Consider the following 17699-nt stretch of genomic DNA (forward strand, 5'->3'; position numbering starts at 1 on the left):
CGCAAACGAGCTTTGCACGACGTAGGACGCGCGTCGCGCAAACGAGCTTTGCACGACGTAGGACGCGCGTCGCGCAAAGTGGCTTTGCACGACGTAGTCCATGCGTCGCGCAAAGCCACTTTGCGCGACGCATGTTATTTCTTCGTCGCGCAAACCCTACCGTCACTGCCTTGGCGCGACGGTTAGCGCGCGACGAAGGTTGCGTCACGCAAACCCTTAGGCAACGATTTTTGACTTTGCGCGACGAATGTACGTACGTCGCGCAAAGTGTTTTTTTTACTAGTGAAGTTGCAAACGTGGAAAAAACTGCTTCCTCTTATTAAGGAAATATGGATAACAATTGTGGAGATAACGCTTACATCCCCCTTATTTGATGAAACTATTGTTAACCAACAAAAACCAACTCTCCACGATTGAAGGAAGTTGGGGAATGTTGATCTATATAAGGACTCCCTACCTGTAAAGAAAAGTTCTGCGTTATTGGGTTCTATCACCTTAAGAACATTAAGTCTTTCAACGAGTAGAAGATATCCTTTTTCTTGTTCTGCAATGGCTGCCTCAGGTATCATGTTAACATCTATTAGTAATCTAGGAAATTTGTTAATATTGTGTACTCCTAGTTTTCCAACATTTGGTATCAAAGCCAAATTAACAAATCCTAGATTCGAATGTATGTGTCGAACTGCATATGTTTTTAGTATGTGAATTTTTTTTTATGAAATGTGTTGAACCAAAGCACATGACAGCATTGGCAGCAGCATTCATGCTTTCCATTATTCCATCCGACAACACATGACAGCATCGTTCAATAAAATGCATGAGGTAGTCTTGCCTCAGAAGTTTTTTAATGTCATGCATCACTTATGATAATATTTTGAATTCACCAAAGTGAATGATTTAGATGTATATTCTAGAAAAGAAGGGTTTAAAGATTCATTGCATATTCATACTCTTTTCCAAAGGAAAGAATATATAAAATGCGTAAGGTTTCAATGAATCATTCCTTGTATAATCTTGTAATTATCTTGTCCAAAGACTTGATATATTTGTGATAAAAGATTATTGAAGTGGTCAGAACGTACATGATGACTTTGAAGGAGTGTTTATATTTCTAACCTAAAGGGGATATATAAACATGTGTAAGTGATGCATGAAATTAAAATTGTATTTAATGTTTTATTTGGCAGCTTCAGCAACCTCATTTGCACTTAGCCTTTCTCGATCGAGCCTCTCAATGGGGGAAAGTTCAAAAGGTGGAAACAAGACATTGAGATTTTGATGGGCTTGATGGATCTCGATTTAGCATTGAGAGATGATGAACCTGCACTACTGATTGTCACTTCGACTGCTAAGCAAAGGTTGAAGCATGAAAAGTGCAGAAAGTCAACAAGATATCGCTTATGGTGATGAAAAGAACTATGAGTGAGACTCTGAGAGGTGGGATACCTGCATGTGACAAAGCTAAGGATTTTCTAGATTCAATTGGAGCAAAGTTCAAAGAGTCCAAGAAAGTTGAGATGGGTGAATTGATGACGACGCTGACCAGTTTGAAATTTGATGAAGGCAAAGGTGTTAGGGAGCACATACTAAAGCTTGTTGACACTACAACAAAATTGAAGGACTTGGGGGTCTCGGTTAATGATGCTTTTGTTGTTCATATGACATTAACTTCTCTACCTCAATCCTTTGATCAATTGAAGATCACTTACAACACACAGAAGCAAAAATGGTCACTGGATGAACTAATTTCCATATGTGCTCAGGAGGAAGGCAGGCTCAAAAGAAACACTAACTTTGGTGTTGTGAACTTGGTGCACAAATCTCTAGAATATGTTGAAATGTGGGAATAAGAAACTCTTATATGAATTGCATGTATGAATGTGTATTTATATGTATTTGCATGGTTGTCAGTACGCCATTACAATTATGAAGTGATGGTTTAAGACTGAGTTGTAGTAATAAATATGCATGTGCTGAATCTATATGATTATTCTGAGTTATATAGCTTATATATCACAAAGTGTTATATGATTTTTAATTCAGGGAACTGTGATTATCCAAAGATGATCCATAAAGTTGATTGAATTGATTCATAGAAAAATGAATGTTAAGTTCATTGAAAGTTTGACATCATACATATTAGAGTTAAATGACAATGATTTTAGAATGCATGTGCCAATGAGCTACACATGGTTTTCTAGAGTTCGACATTTGAACTGATACTGGTAGATGTGGGGAAGCAAGTTACGTGTAACTGGATGTGATCACTAAGGAGTCAATATTGTAATTGTGATAACACTTTGATTAAATGATTAGTTTACGTCCAGGTGGGAGAATGTTAGAAACTTAATTGGACTAAACTATCATTTAGTGAAGGACGAAATGTATTTGGTAACAATACAGTTTGACGTAAGTTGCAAACGTGGAAAAAAAACTGCTTCCTATTATTAAGGAAATATGAATAACAATTGTGGAGATAACTTACATCCCACTTATTTGATGAAACTGCTGTTAATTGAGAAAAACCAACTCTCCATGATAGAGGGAAGTTGGTGAATGTTGATCTATGTAAGGACTCCTGACTCGTAAAGAAAAGTTTTGTGGTATTGGGTTCTATCACCTTAAGAACATTAAGTCTTTCAACGAGTAGAAGATATTCTTTTTCTTGTTCTACAATGGCTGCCTTAGGTATCATGTTAACATCTGTTAGTGATCTAGGAAACTTGTTAATATTATATACTCCTAGTTTTCCAACAATATTAAGATTGGTGCAACACCATAGCCATCTTAGTACATATGTATGGATAAATCATCTTGAGTTCGATTCCCTTCGTGAATCAAAGAAAAGAAAAAGGAAGAAGAAAACGCAATTTTATACTCACTACTAAAAATTTCCATAGGGTATCCTACACCAATAGAGTATCCCTACAGAGCCATAGGGTACTCACAATCGTATTACTTGTACACAGCCATAGGATGTCCTACACCAACCTTACCCCATGTGAACATAAAGTGCCAATCATTGTCTTGTTCTAGGTCATTTCTGAACAAGCCAATATTGAGACTCTCAGTATAGGGAAAGTTTTTCAAGAGTTGATGACCTTTAAGACATCTATGCTACTATTTGGAGGCAACTGCTGCAGTTTACTATATTTATCTTTTACATATCGACCTTTATCTATTACCTCCTGTCTTGGTTGAAATGTTCTTAAGAACTAGGTGAAGAAAAATAAATGTTGTATATTATTGGACAATTAATCTGATAAACATCCTCGTAAAGGAATTAATATGAAAACTAGCAAAATGATAAATTCCTAAAATTTTGGGAAGAAAATGACAAATAAGCCATTTTGAACATGTGGGGTATATTAGGTAATAAAATGAAAACCATAAACCATGGAGAGAAAAAGATTGAGTTGGAACATAGATGCTAACATGGACATACAATCAAAGGACTAAAATCCATAAGCTTACATCATGTTTTGATCCAAAATTGTACTTTTCACGTGAATCTGAATTTTACACCAAGAAGAAGAAGAACATGCTGGCTGTTAATTAACCATTGATTTCAATCTTGCATCATATTTTGATCTATAAATTATCTAAGGATATGAATCTAACTTTTACACAAGAAGAAGAAGAAGAAGAAAATCTAACTTTTACACAAGAAGAAGAAGAAGAAGAAGAAGAGGAAGAAGAAGAAAGGAGGAGAAGGAAAGAAGAATAAGGGACGGCGATGATGATGAGGATGATGATGATGATCCCTGCATCTGGCCGCTCCTGAAGACCGAAGATGATGATAATACCTGCAACTGGCTGCTCCTGAAGACAGAAGAAGAAAATATCAAACAAGTAAGCTAATTTTGTAGTAGTTTGTATATGTATACACAGTCATAGAGTACTGGCAGTCAATGCAATTGTATGCCGTCTCTGATGTGTCCAATTCAAGGCAATGTACGTAACATATATTTTAATGTTATTGGCTACTGATCTATTGATTTTCTTCATTATTTTATTATTATTTCCTAGGATCGATGGGATGACGAGAAAAATATGAACAAAATTTTATTTGCACTCACCTAGCTATATACATGCAATGGACGCATGCAATGACTAATGTCGAGTGAATGAGATCCAGTTGATTTACACATAAGACGAATCTAACAGCTGCAGGTTTTCGAATTAAAATAGTTTCTTAATTATTCAAAATGATTAAAAACGTTTTTAATGAAAGTGTTTTGGGAATCAATTCTTAAAAATGTAAGTACATTTTGAAAAAATACTTAAATATTTATTGTAAGAAGTACATAACTGATGTATCTTGCATGATACACTTTAAGTGCTTTTGAAACCAAAAAAAAATTCACCAAAACGCTTATTTTAGAACAATTCCAAACAAGTCCAACATCAATTAAAACAACTTTAGAGAGAAACGATGGAGTTGAAAGATAAACAAATTAATCATGCATTCTTTTAACCTAAGAGCAGGTCAAGTCCCAAAACACCTACACATAAATGATTCAAAGCCTAAGACCACAAGATCGAAAACCCAAATCAAGAACCCCAAATTAAGTTACGTATAACCTACGTCTCTCATTTCATACTATTGAAGCTCCAGCCCCCTTGATTCTTTTACCGGCTCTATTTTGCTGCTGCCTTTTTAGTTCATTCCGTTTTGTAGGTTGTTTAGTTTTATTTTTTTATGGAAAAACCTAGCGTAATTACAATATTAATTAGTAATGTTGTTGACCCGTATTACATGTGTTCACATGACTTTGCAGGAGGTGTTTAACTGTTGGTTTTGTATGCCCGGAACAAAATTTTGTGGATGTGAAAACAATTCCAGTCAAAATTCCACATGCATGCGCGTAGATGACAAATAATTAAACTTAATTTGTTTAATATTTGAGCCTGCGAAAGTCCATGTGAGTCTGTGAAGACTGAATCTCAGACAAAAATATCAATGATGAAGGGGACGTAAAACTATCAGTTCCATTTTAGGCAAACAACATTCTTAATTCTTCTTTCTGTATATGGCTCTCATCCGACGGTCACATTTTGAGCAATGAAGGTGGACTCCATAAACTGACCTCCCTGTCCCTGCACACCAATTTATTACAGAAGAAAAATGATTATATTCTCATTGCAGGGTGGAATATATTTCGGGGGAGGAGGTTCATGAGGAGGCTGAGGATGGTGGGGAGTTGGGGGAGGATGGGCGGCTGGGTTTGTGGCCAATCAACATCGTTTTATTGACACTTGCTTTTCTTCCCAGCTGAATCCTAAATAGGTAGTTTATGACTAGTGTTACTTTGCTGTCACATATGTAAAAAGGTATTGAAATTCACATCCCAACTACAAGTTTAATTACAACCTCTCTCTCTATCTCACCCACACACAATTAACTATTAGATGCATTATTTTCATAACATTTTATAACAAAGGGCATACTAGAGTGACATAAAATCAATGGAACATTTTATCTAGTACTCTCTATTTTTCCTTCTCAAAAGATTTGAACATTTTAATCTAGCGACTTTAATATATAATTTTGAGTGTTACTGTCTCACAAATGTGGTATTACTAATCTATGTGTAATAAGTGAATGATATATTTTTTTGGTAAAAAGTGAACGATATAGTTGATATTTAATAAACCTATTATATAATATTAGTACGTGTAACAGAAGCAAAATAGTAACACCACATCAGTGTGAGCATCACACTAAAAAATTCATGGGATAAAATATCTAATTATTTGCCCTGTCAACATTTTATATATAATATTAGGGACGTATTTCACGTTTGTATTCCATACAGCACGTCCTAGGTTCAATTCCTGGCGTTAATGAATCACATGATGTTGGACAGAAAGAGGCTAAAATGCCTATATAAATCTTCTTGACTCTCGGATGAGTGATGTCGTGACAAAAACCACCAACTAGTCCCCTTTAATAGGCATATAGGTGTGCAAAACAAAATATTAGAATAACTTCATATAATTCATCAAAGTTGTGACTCACTTATACGTGCCAAAGAAAAGGTGACTGATGACTTCAAAGGGTCAATTGCAGATTAATGGTGCGTTTGATTAGTAAGCAGAAGTTTCATATATATGATGCTTAATGACTAAGCCGAGTACATTATTAACACTAATCAATAATGCACTTATCTAAAACTCAATATATATACACATATATACATTCGTTTCATTTTCGAGGAAGCTTGGTTGGCTCTCACAACTTTAAAAAGCTTTCCAAATTTAGCATAATCCAGAGAGGTGGGTTTGCAGACAAAAGGGCAGGGTGGTTAACAGTCGCTGCATGCAATTAGACATCAAAGTTTTGTAGGGTTCTCTTGAAATGACATATATACCCCCAATAATTCAAAGCTTATATCCGTGTAGCATGCATGAATATTGGGAGGTCTTCGCGTACTGATTAGGCATTAAGATTACAGACCATGGACCACTTTGCATATCTGCAATTCCATGTGCTCCGATCCCAAACCTACAGTTTTAACATTTAAGCGTTAAAATTTACCAGTATTCACAACTAGGAGCAATCGAGGACTTCTCTGCGTCCTAGGACGCGTATTAAAAGTGACCAAGATGAATATTAATGTGATTAATTGTTATTCTTTTGGGAAAAAAAAAATATGAACAGGTAATCAACAATGTAAAAGGATGAATAATTATTTGAGTTAATTACAAAAAACTACCTCAACTATGGGTCAAATGATACTTTCATACCTCATCTTTTAAAATTGACAATGTCATACCTCATCTTACGAATTTGTGTCAATGTTATACCTTCCGTTAGTTTGGCCGTTTATTTCTCCGTTAAATGCTGACGTGGCTTGATCCGGGACCCATTTTTATTAAAAAATTAATAAAAAATTATTAAAAACAAAAAAATTTATTTAATATTATTTAAATATTAAAATAATAAAGAAAAATTATTTAAAAAAAAAAAACCAACGTCAATTCGTACCTTCCCCCCCCTCTCTCCCTTCTCCCCATCTTCATCTTCTTCCCCTTTCTACAACTACAACTCAGAAAAACAGAAGAGGAAAAAAAAAAAACCAATTTGTTTTCCTTGCTCCTCACCCCCTCTTCTCCCCACACCCACGCACCCAACCTCCCCACCTTCGCACCCCACCCTCTGCACCCAACCTCGCACCCACTACCTACAACCCCAAAAAAAAAAAAAAAAAAAAACCCAGAAAAAAAACCCATTCTCCTGGGCAAGGAGAAAATGGGGGGCGGGGGCGGCGCCGGGGGGGGGGGTGGGGTGGGGGAATGGGTGTGGAGGGGAGAGGGTGGGTGCGAGGGGGGCGGACGAACTGGGTATTTTTTTTTTTTCTTCTTTCTTCTTCTTCATCTTCTGCAGGTTGGGTGGGTGGGTGAAGGGTTTCCCATTGTTTTTTTTGTTTTTTTTCTTCTCTCTTCTTCTGCAGGTTGGGTGGTTGGAGGGGACGGGCTTGCTGCTGTTTTTTTTTTTTCTTCTTCTTCTTCTTCTTCTGCGGGTTAGGTGGTGGGGGGTGGGGTGGGGTTGGGTGGGAGGGGACGAGTTTGCTGCTGTTTTTTTTTTTCCTTCTCTCTTCTTCTTCTTCTTCTTCTTCTGCAGGTGGGACGAACTTGGTTTCCCATTGTTGTTGTTGTTGTTTTTTTTTTTTTTTTTTTTTTTTTGTTTCCTTCTTCTTCCTCCTCCTTTCTAGGTTGCAGGGGGTTGGGTTTGTGGTGGGGGGAAGGGGGATGAACTGGGTTTGGTTTGGTTTGGGTTTTTTTTTTTTTTTTTCCTCTTCTTCTTCTTCTTTCTCCTTCTTCTTTTCTGGGTTGCAGGAAGATGATGGGGAAGAGAGAGGGGGGAGATGCACGAAAGGAGAGGGAAGATGATGGCTAATGTTTTTTATTTTTTTATGTACTTTTTTATTATTATTTTAATATTTAAATAATATTAAATGATTTTTTTGTTTTTATTAATTTTTTAATAAAAATGGGTCCCGGATCAAGCCACGTCAGCATTTAACTGAGAAATAAACGGCCAAGCTAACGGAAGGTATAATATTGACATAAATTCGTAAGATGAGGTATGACATTGTCAATTTTAAAAGATGAGGTATGAAAGTGTCATTTGACTCATAGTTGAGGTAGTTTTTTGTAATTAACTCTAATTATTTATAGGGATACTTTGGATGTGGTCCTTAGTCTCTAACACTCTAAATCCTTAATGGTATTCAAGGTTTGTTCAAAGTCCCTTGACTTTGTACACCTCATTATGTTACTATTAATATTTATATTTTTATAGTTTTGACATTAATTGTTGGATATTTTATGGGATTTATAATCCTATAAATTTAAAATCTCTCATTATAATAGTATTATAAACGGCTACAATAAAAAAATTCAAACATTTTGATGAATAAATGGATAAAAACTATGTAACAATTAGAAATAATAAATGGCAAAAGAATATATCCATAGTGTTAAAAAAATTGGTACATTTCACATATAATAAAGTGGTACATTAATAAAGAAGAATGGGTACATTATAAATAAATTAGGGTCCAAAAAGATTAAAAAATTATGAGTACAAATGAAATTTTAAAATATATGGGCGCAAAAAGAAATTAATACATGGATACAAATAAAAACTAAAAAGAAAATACTACAAATTTAAAAAACAGTTGCAAATTAAAAGTTGGTACAAACTAAAAATATAAATATATGATACAAAGTTTAGCCACAAAACATAAATATACCATATATATATGTAATTTTTCTATCACTGATTAATTATACAATGTCACATGACGGTAAACACATGAGCACAAATATAAATAAAACTTTAAAAAATATGGGCACAAAAAGAAATTAATATATGGGTACAAAAAAAAAAACTGAAAAGAAAATTGGTACAAATTAAAAAAGGTTTGCAAATTAAAAATGGGTACAAACTAAAAATAAAAATATAAGATAAAAAATTTATTCATAAATATAAAAATACTAATTGTAACATTTTTAACACTAAGGGAATATATTTAAAAATAAAAAATATTTATGATTGAAATAATTAATGATGTTATTAATACCTAAGGACATTGATCAAAAATTGAAAAGGAATAGGTTTTAATCAATGGAGTAGCAAAAAGAATGATAGGAACCTAATTTCTCCTTATTTATAGATAATGCAGAAAAAACTCGAAAAACATACACATATGTAAACGGAAATACTTGAAACGATGAGGGAAGGGGGGGATGGGGCAGGTGAGATGGGAGGAAAGGAGGAGGATTAGAGAGGGGTAATTAAGGACGCATCTTTAACATGAGAAGTATTATTGACACTTCAAAAATCTCATTCTACACTTCTTACAAGTGTATTTTTCTTTCTAAATATAGAAAGTTTGGAGTGTACAATGAGAATTTTGAAGTGCCAATAACAATTCCATGGACATATTGATTCAAATTTTCAAGTTAAGGAGGCATTTTGGTAATATAATTTGGAAAGACGGACCAATTGCCAAGCTAAGTTGTAACCAAATATAGTGTCTCTACAAATTCATTCGCCACAATTCATCTTGCCAAACTTGAAACCCAACAGGCAAAGAGAGAAAGCAGAGGTAAAGCAGTAATCCCTCTAAGTCTTTTGCTTCCAAAGTCCTCCTTCTGCCTCTCTCTCTCTCTCCCTCCCTCCCTCTTTCTCTCCCTCCCTTTCTCTCTTCTACGTATGTCATCATTAGGGTTTTTAGAAAACCAGGTTCCTACTTCTGATCACACTTCTTTTGTTTATTGTAGCACTCTTTCATTTAAGAATTTTATTGGGTACAACTCTCTCATCATTTATTTTCATCTAACAAAACCAAGAACCCTTTAGTACTTATAGCATACTAATAATTAAACCATTTTTCCCATATATAATCCGCATATACATGCTCTTTTATGCTCAAATGTGTATTTTGAACTAGCTAATTGTTGGGTTTATTGGGTCTTGATCTAAATCAGGAATTTGAGCACTGGTGGAGTCAGAGTTCCATCAATTTCTTCTAGCTTTTCCTACAAACTAAAGAAGAAAACCTACATAAATATGGGAAGGGGCAAGATAACTATTTCGAGGATAGAAAACCGAACCACAAGGCAAGTGACTTTTGCGAAACGACGGGCAGGGCTGATCAAGAAGACTCATGAGCTTTCTGTGCTATGTGACGCCCAGATCGGCCTTGTCATTTTCTCAAGCACTGGCAAGATGTTTCAGTACTGCAGTGAGTCATCAAGGTGATGAACTAGCTAGCCCTCCTATTTTTTATATGTTTTATATTTTCTTGCTTTATTGGTGTTTTTTTGGGTTTGTTTTATTTTTTTTTCTTTATTCTGATGTGTCTGCCAGATGGGTTTTATCATGATCTGGTTGCATAATTTGTGTATATTTTTCCAGTTTGGAGATTAATGGTTACACAAGTTTGATTAATGTTTCTCTTTCATTTTACAGCAGATCATATTTTGATTTCTGGGTTTGCTTTTTTTTTCAAATCACTCAACTCTTCTCTCCTTTCGTTTTTCTTTTCAGTGATCTATGTGTTTTATTGTTATTGTTGCCATTTGGGTTTTCGTTTTTTCTACAGTCTTCTTGTACATGGTCTGCTCTCTCTCTCTCTCTCTCTCTCCCCACACCACCAACATCTCCCCTCCCCCCCTCCCCCCAACCCACCCACAAACAACAAAAAAAAAAACAGTGTAAGTTATTTATTTTTCCTTTAATTTCTTTTTCTGAGCACCACAGGTTGATCTTTACACACTATGGTTTGGTTTTCAGTTTTGGCTCATTAGCCTCATCAAATTTAAATGATTTGACCAATTGAGTATACTTGCTGTTTGGTCAGATCTGCATACCTAGGGTTTTCCTAACCTATTAATTTCTCACTGAGGCACTCATGATTAACTATGTCAGCAAAAACAAATAGTAAGAAATAAATAATTCACAGTCAATAATTATTTCTGCCACAGACTGTGTCTTCCTACTACAGTTTCTACAGCCTGATCTTACTCTTTATTTTCATTTGATCGTTTCTCCCTTTTGAATTTTGGGTAAATCAGATTTTTATATTCGTTATAGAGTTGAAGTTTCTCCGAGTTTAAAAAATATATATTATAATGCTACATTTGTTCTCTTGTAATTGGACCTGCTAGATCGTTACAACAGTGTTTTGTATGAAACGTTATGATGAATTATTTTTCTAGATCTTTACTGAGTGAAATGTAAATTAATTATGCATACATATGCCTATCAATTACAATGCTACACGTCCAATTAAGTTATACATGATGCAACTTTGGGAATTAAATTTATAATAATCGGTATATATCATGAACTGCATGGTTTTGTTTGTATGTTTTATAGCATGGAGGAGCTTATTCAAAGATACCAGGTTACAAAAGGGATTCGAGTACCGCAACACAACGACACGGTATATGCACTCAATGATTATGTACTGAATTTGAATTCAAAACCAATATGGTTATTCTAAGTACTTATGTTCTGAGAATTAAGTGTGGCATACCTTGTAATTTGTGGACGAAGGAATATATGAATGCTGAGTTGAGAAAAATGAGGAGAGAAACTCAGCATCTGGAATTGAGTTTGCAACGCTACACGGGCGAGGATTTACGCTGCGTTCGATTTGATGATCTGGTGGAGCTTGAACACCAGCTGGAGGAGTCTGTTAACAGGGTTCGAGCTAGGAAGGTAATCTTCAATTGTCTCCTAATTACAATATCTTTAGGGGAGTGTTATCGACACATCCATTTTTACTTCTCATACAACCCTCTTAATTTTCTGTCATTGGATAGAATGAATTGATGAAGATCAATGTCCCAAAATTAATAAGAGTGTGAGAGAGGTAAAAAAAAGTGTGTAAATAGTATTATCCTATCTTTATATTGATGTTATATATGTATGCCCTTTAGTTAACTATATTTCAGTGTTACACGTTTAACTTTGGTACTGTATGATTTGTAACATGGTCACATTACGATGTCTATTAACAAATAACAAAATTTCTACTATGCTCCTGTGTATCCAATAAACCAAGACTTTTAATTACCAGTAGATATTGATCAGTGAATTCTTGACCAATGATTTGACGATAAAAAATTTGGTGTATATGATTCTCCGTAACATACTAAAGAATCCCGTGTTTTAATTACCTAACCTTTTTTTGTTCAAATATTTCTTGGTTTTTTTTTTTTTTTTTCAAATGACTAATTAATTGGAAAATTGGTGTACAGTTTGAGGTCTTGCAACAGCAGACAGACAATCTTCTTGCAACGGTAAATTTTTAAACCCATGATCGCTAGCAATATATTAACTTTTTGGTGAATGATCTGAAATACTGATGGGTTGCTTTGTCATGGAACTTAGACCAAAAGACTGGAGGAAGAAAATGAGCAACTATTCCATCTGGTGAGTATCTGCAGGGTTATATCTAAGTTTTAAATTACTGAAATATCCCTGAGTCAATATATACATAACCTAAAGCTCTCCATATATATAAGATTCATTTTACACTCGAATTCATTGCTAGCATGCAGTTAATTTGATCAGTTTATCAAATATAATAGTTATCCATGTTGCGTACGTTCTTATGGAAACTTAGATTAAGGCGCATCAGGCTGCAGCATTTGGTCATGATCAGGCGCATCTTGAGGCTCATGAGCAGGTGGAGAATCTGGAGATGCTGCCGAAATCTGAAGAGCGTCGATATGTACTCGATCAATTCCCATTTGGAGGTGAAGAACAACCAAGCAGTGTGCTTCAGCTTGCTACTTTGCAGCCTCAGCCTCAGTTCAACCCTTACCCTCACCAGCCTGATCATCATCATCCCGGCCTTCTCGATTTCAATCTGAGCGGGCCTTCTATGTACGGTATGTATGCAGCAGTTTTATATATTATATGATCACGATCACACAAAGACACAGTGTTAAGTTGTATTGGTATATAATATACATGCAGCCTAATTAACTATTCTTTTTACTTCTTTATAACAACATGTTCCTATTTACAACTATGGTATTAATTTTATCTGAATTATTAGTTTTGTTGTTTTGCAGAGTGACAGTTTATGAGAAGGGCAAGCTAGCTCTGGCATGCGTTAAAAAAGGATATATATGACTTGTTAAGAATATTATCTGATCAGTGTCCTTTTATGTTATGGATTTGGGGTTCCACATTTCTAATTTACTTTTGAATTTCTAGCTAAAGATGATGTTGGTTTTTGTCAATATATATCATGAATATTGATGATGAGTGATGAGTGATTACTAATATTTTACATACAATTAATATTATTGGGGCATTGTTTACAATATTTACATTATTTAGTCTACGACGATATCAAAGAATTCAATGTAGTAACTTGTTTTGGTCTTGATTTGTTTGCCTACATTTTGAACAAATAGAAGTAATTATAAGATACACCCAAAGGTGTTAAGGTATTTATATGCATGTTGATGAGAAGGTCACCTTGGTTTTGGGCTTTGATCGAAAAAACCTTGTGGCAACCTTGGGCAAGGCCTTTGTGAAGGAAGTATCCTTGTGGCAAGCTCGATACAATTAGGAAATCTTGCATCACAAGCTTTTGTTTAGGCAAATACTTTACGTGACTGTCAAACTGTCGTCGTTGATTTCACCAATTCACTTATGTTACAATGCATATGTATATATCAAACCTTGATCTTGGGCAAGGCATGTGTGAAGGGGATAGCCTTGGGCTCAATTGGCAAGCTCAACCTAATTAGAAAACCTTGGATCACAAGCCTTTGTTTAGTACAGATCTTTTTAATGTAATCGTCGCGATATCATTAATTGTATCAACTTTATCATACTATAACACTTAAATTAACAACGCAGTATGAAAACAATCACTTGGTCGTTTTATTTGTATTGTTAAGGAGCACTCCCTAAACTTGATCTTGTACTATTACCATGTCACTGTTAATCAAGCTCCTTCATTGAACCTGACCAAATCTTTACCTTTAATATTAGGAAGTTTTAACGAAACACTCTCGGTACTGTTCACTTTTAATGAAAAATCATATTTTTCCATTTTCTGGTACTATTCACTTACACCTTTATTTGTCATTTTTCATTAAAACTAAAGTTTTTTTTTATTTTTAAATTTTCCGTTAGTTTTCCTTTAATATTAACTATCACCCCCTAAAACTTTAGCTAAAATTAATTGTCTTCGGCCTTTCTTAACAAGAATGTCATCAAGTTATCAACCATCAACACAAAATCTTGTACTAGAAATGTTTTCTTTTGCGTTTTAAGTACATTAATGATTAATGAAAACAAATAATTGCGTATTTTTTTCATTTTCCTGGGGGATAAAATGATTTTTTTTATTTGTAGGAAAGGGACAAAATGATTTAAGCACTAGTAATATGACAAGGGAAATTGTTTTTTTTTAAGGGACCAGTTGGTGGCTTTCCACGATAGTATACTCTTCGAAGGCCAGAAAGACTAATAGATGCATTTTAACCTTCCCTTGGTACCATCGTGTGATTCACACAGCGTCAATACTCAAACCTAATACGTGTGTCGTGTGAAATACGGATCTAGAATTTGTCCTCAACCACTAGACCATCTCTAAGTGGTTTTGACAAGAGGAATTGAATATTGAATATTCATGTCAAAATCAAAGTAATGTGTTTTTTATAAATCCTTTATCTTTCACCAGTCATTCTCCATCAATCGTATGTATTACAAATAAAACATGCATTGATAATTCAATGATGAAAATGAATATTCCCACACTTTATTAATTACGTCTCTATTTGATTAAAACACAATTGGAAAATCATTCACTATTTTAAGGATGCAATTCTGAAAACAATTAACAAATTCTAAGTACTCTATTTACATAGAGAAACCAACCTGTCTCCCCGTACACACCCTGGCGCACGTTAGCAGGGCCCCACCAAGCCCCCAAAACCACGGGTATGATGAGTACTAGTAGTGAGCTCCAATCCAGCAAAGCCAACAAACCCTCCGCCCGCTCTTCCACCTCCCTCGATGCCGTCCACCGCAAAACCCTAACCCAGTTCTTCTCAGTGGCGCGAAAATCCTCGCTCCTCAAGCAATCCCTCGCCATCATCGTCGTCGTCCTCGTCCTATACGCCTTCCACAACATCTTCCACAACACCTTCCTCACTCCCGCCGCCACTTCCAAGCTCGAGAACGCCTTCCCCTCCTTCTCCTCCGCCTCTTCCACTACTCAGGAAAATCAGCTTAATTTACAGGGAAAGCCTGTTAAAGTGTACCTCTACGATCTCCCTAAGCGGTTCACTTACGGAGTCATCGAGCATCATTCGCTTGCTCGCGGTGGCCGGCCCGACGACGACGTTTCGAAGCTCAAGTACCCGGGTCACCAGTACATGGGCGAGTGGTACCTGTTCCAGGACCTGCTCAAACCCGAATCGGAACGGGTCGGTTCGCCCGTTGAGAGGGTATTGGATCCGGAAGAGGCAGACTTGTTCTACGTGCCGTTCTTCTCGTCATTGAGCCTGATTGTTAACTCGGCGCAACCAGCTTCCGGGTCAGAGAAGCCGTTGTACAGCGACGAGGAGAATCAGGTGGCCTTGATTGAGTGGCTGGAGTCGCAGGAGTACTGGAAGAGGAACAATGGCCGAGACCATGTGATCATGGCTTCGGACCCCAATGCTCTACACAAAGTGATTGACAAAGTCAAAAATTGTGTACTGCTTGTTTCCGATTTTGGGCGGTTGAAGGAGGACCAAGGATCGCTTGTGAAGGACGTGATCGTGCCTTACTCTCACCGCATCACCACTTACACGGGCGACATCAGCGTCGAGAATAGGAACACCCTGTTGTTCTTCATGGGAGCCCGCTTTCGAAAAGACGTACATTTTCAATTTCATACTAAATTTCTTAACTTGATAATTTTTGTTGGTTATTATGATCAACTATCTTGTTGGTATGTTTGAAATGCTGCATTTTTATTAAGCATTTTGTGATTGCTGCTTGCCATCTAAGTCTATGAATTACTGATTTGAATATGAAATTATGAATCAAGAAACTTTATGGGGGTAAATGTTTGATATTAGGATCAGTTATCTGCTTTCCTGAGCTAATGTATGACTTTCGGGGCTTTTTTCGTGTTTGTGCAGGGTGGAAAGATACGTGATTTACTTTTCCAATTACTTGAAAATGAAGAGGATGTTATAGTAAAGCATGGAACCCAATCCACAGAGAATCGACGGGCTGCTACACATGGGATGCATACGTCGAAGTTCTGTTTGAATCCGGCTGGTGATACTCCATCAGCCTGTCGACTTTTTGATTCTGTAGTTAGTTTGTGTGTGCCTGTGATAATCAGTGATAGCATTGAGCTTCCATTCGAAGGTGTTATAGACTACAGAAAGATAGCAATATTTGTAGAATCCAATGCAGCTTTAAAGCCAGGATTCTTAGTCTCAATGCTGAGAGGAATCCCCACTGAGAGAATTCTGGAGTACCAGACAGAGCTAAACGAGGTTAGTCCAAAATCTTTGTATTTTGGGATTTGATTTGCCTTCTCTTTCCGTTGTTTATTATTCTGCTATAATTCTTGTTCTTTTGTTTTTTGAACTTATATTTTCTGTTTCAGCATTGTAAGGAAGCTAAGGTATATAAGCACATGAGCATACATAGGGAAACTAATGCAAACTGGTACAGGATTTGTATCTCATCTGTTAGACCATATATATGAGTGTGCCTGAGATGTAAACCTGTACTTAGGTCCTCACTTTTTGAACTGGAATGGTTGCATCAATTTCTGTCTTTTGTTCACTTCGAAAAACAGAAGGGGGCAAAAAATAGTTGAGTTGTCGTGCCTAGGAAGGTCTTCTACACGGTAAAATCATGACATCTTACATACTCTGAATCCGCTCTGCAGCCACGCTGAAATTCTTGGTTACTTTGTGGAAAAGTGGTGTTGATGCATAAGAGTTTTACAATTGAAGTTTTTGTGCATGTTATGTGACCGCAATTTGGTATGTGAAAATGGTACAAAATTACTGTCATCTATTAAGTAATTACAGTGGACAGGTAATACCAGTGGAAATTACTATTCCGTACTAATCTGAATTTTGTGATTTAGGTGAGGCATTATTTTCAATATGGAGAACCAAATGGAACGGAGAATGAAATCTGGCGCCAGATCGCACAGAAGCTCCCCTTTATCAAATTGACAATCAACCGCGAAAGGCGACTGGTCAGGAGGGATTCAAATGTTGTGAGACTGCTCGTCTCTGCTCAAACCAGACCGGGATTATAACTAGCCTATGATGCCACTTTCGTCAATGAGAGACTATCTTAACCTGAGAACTCTCTCTGTCAGTCATATGGATCTTCATATATAGATCAGAAAGCCTTGGATCGACAGCTTATGCATCTTCGGAAGAGTGATGAGCGGTCGCTACTTTGTTCTAAACTGCAGCTTTATGCGGGTTATAGCAAGGCTGAATGACACACGCAGTTCTTTATTTCACAGATGGGGGTTTTCGATACCGGAACCTTATACAATTTGTTGTACTTGTAAATACTTCTGTGGTCTTGAAGAATCAGCAGCTGGAAATTAAATTAAATTACTTGTAACTTGTAATTCATTTATACATGGTAGATAATAAAAATCATATTTGCTTCA

At 36.0% G+C, this 17699-nt stretch overlaps 1 protein-coding gene and 1 pseudogene across 3 annotated transcripts; both read left to right on the plus strand.

Moving 5' to 3' along the window:
• Positions 1-9577: 9577 nt before the first annotated feature.
• Positions 9578-13380, plus strand: LOC125476493 (MADS-box protein FBP24-like). 3 transcript variants are annotated; one of them, XM_048582692.1, is made up of 8 exons: positions 9578-9620; positions 10003-10272; positions 11396-11462; positions 11576-11740; positions 12283-12324; positions 12416-12457; positions 12666-12918; positions 13105-13380. In XM_048582692.1, exons 2-8 carry the CDS (start codon positions 10085-10087, stop codon positions 13107-13109), a joined length of 762 nt encoding a protein of 253 aa, XP_048438649.1. In that variant the 5' UTR covers positions 9578-9620; positions 10003-10084; the 3' UTR covers positions 13110-13380. The 3 variants fall into 3 exon arrangements, with proteins under 3 accessions (XP_048438649.1, XP_048438647.1, XP_048438648.1); XM_048582690.1 differs by having other exon boundaries at positions 12651-12918; positions 13105-13377; XM_048582691.1 differs by lacking the exon at positions 9578-9620 and adding an exon at positions 9621-9757 and having other exon boundaries at positions 12651-12918; positions 13105-13377.
• A 1533-nt stretch (positions 13381-14913) lies between these two features.
• LOC125476515 lies at positions 14914-17699 on the plus strand (annotated as a pseudogene).

The sequence above is a fragment of a genome, unplaced genomic scaffold (genome assembly GCF_019419815.1).
Source record: "Pyrus x bretschneideri cultivar Hongxiangsu unplaced genomic scaffold, Pyrus_bretschneideri_v1 Contig19, whole genome shotgun sequence".
NCBI lineage: Eukaryota > Viridiplantae > Streptophyta > Magnoliopsida > Rosales > Rosaceae > Pyrus > Pyrus x bretschneideri.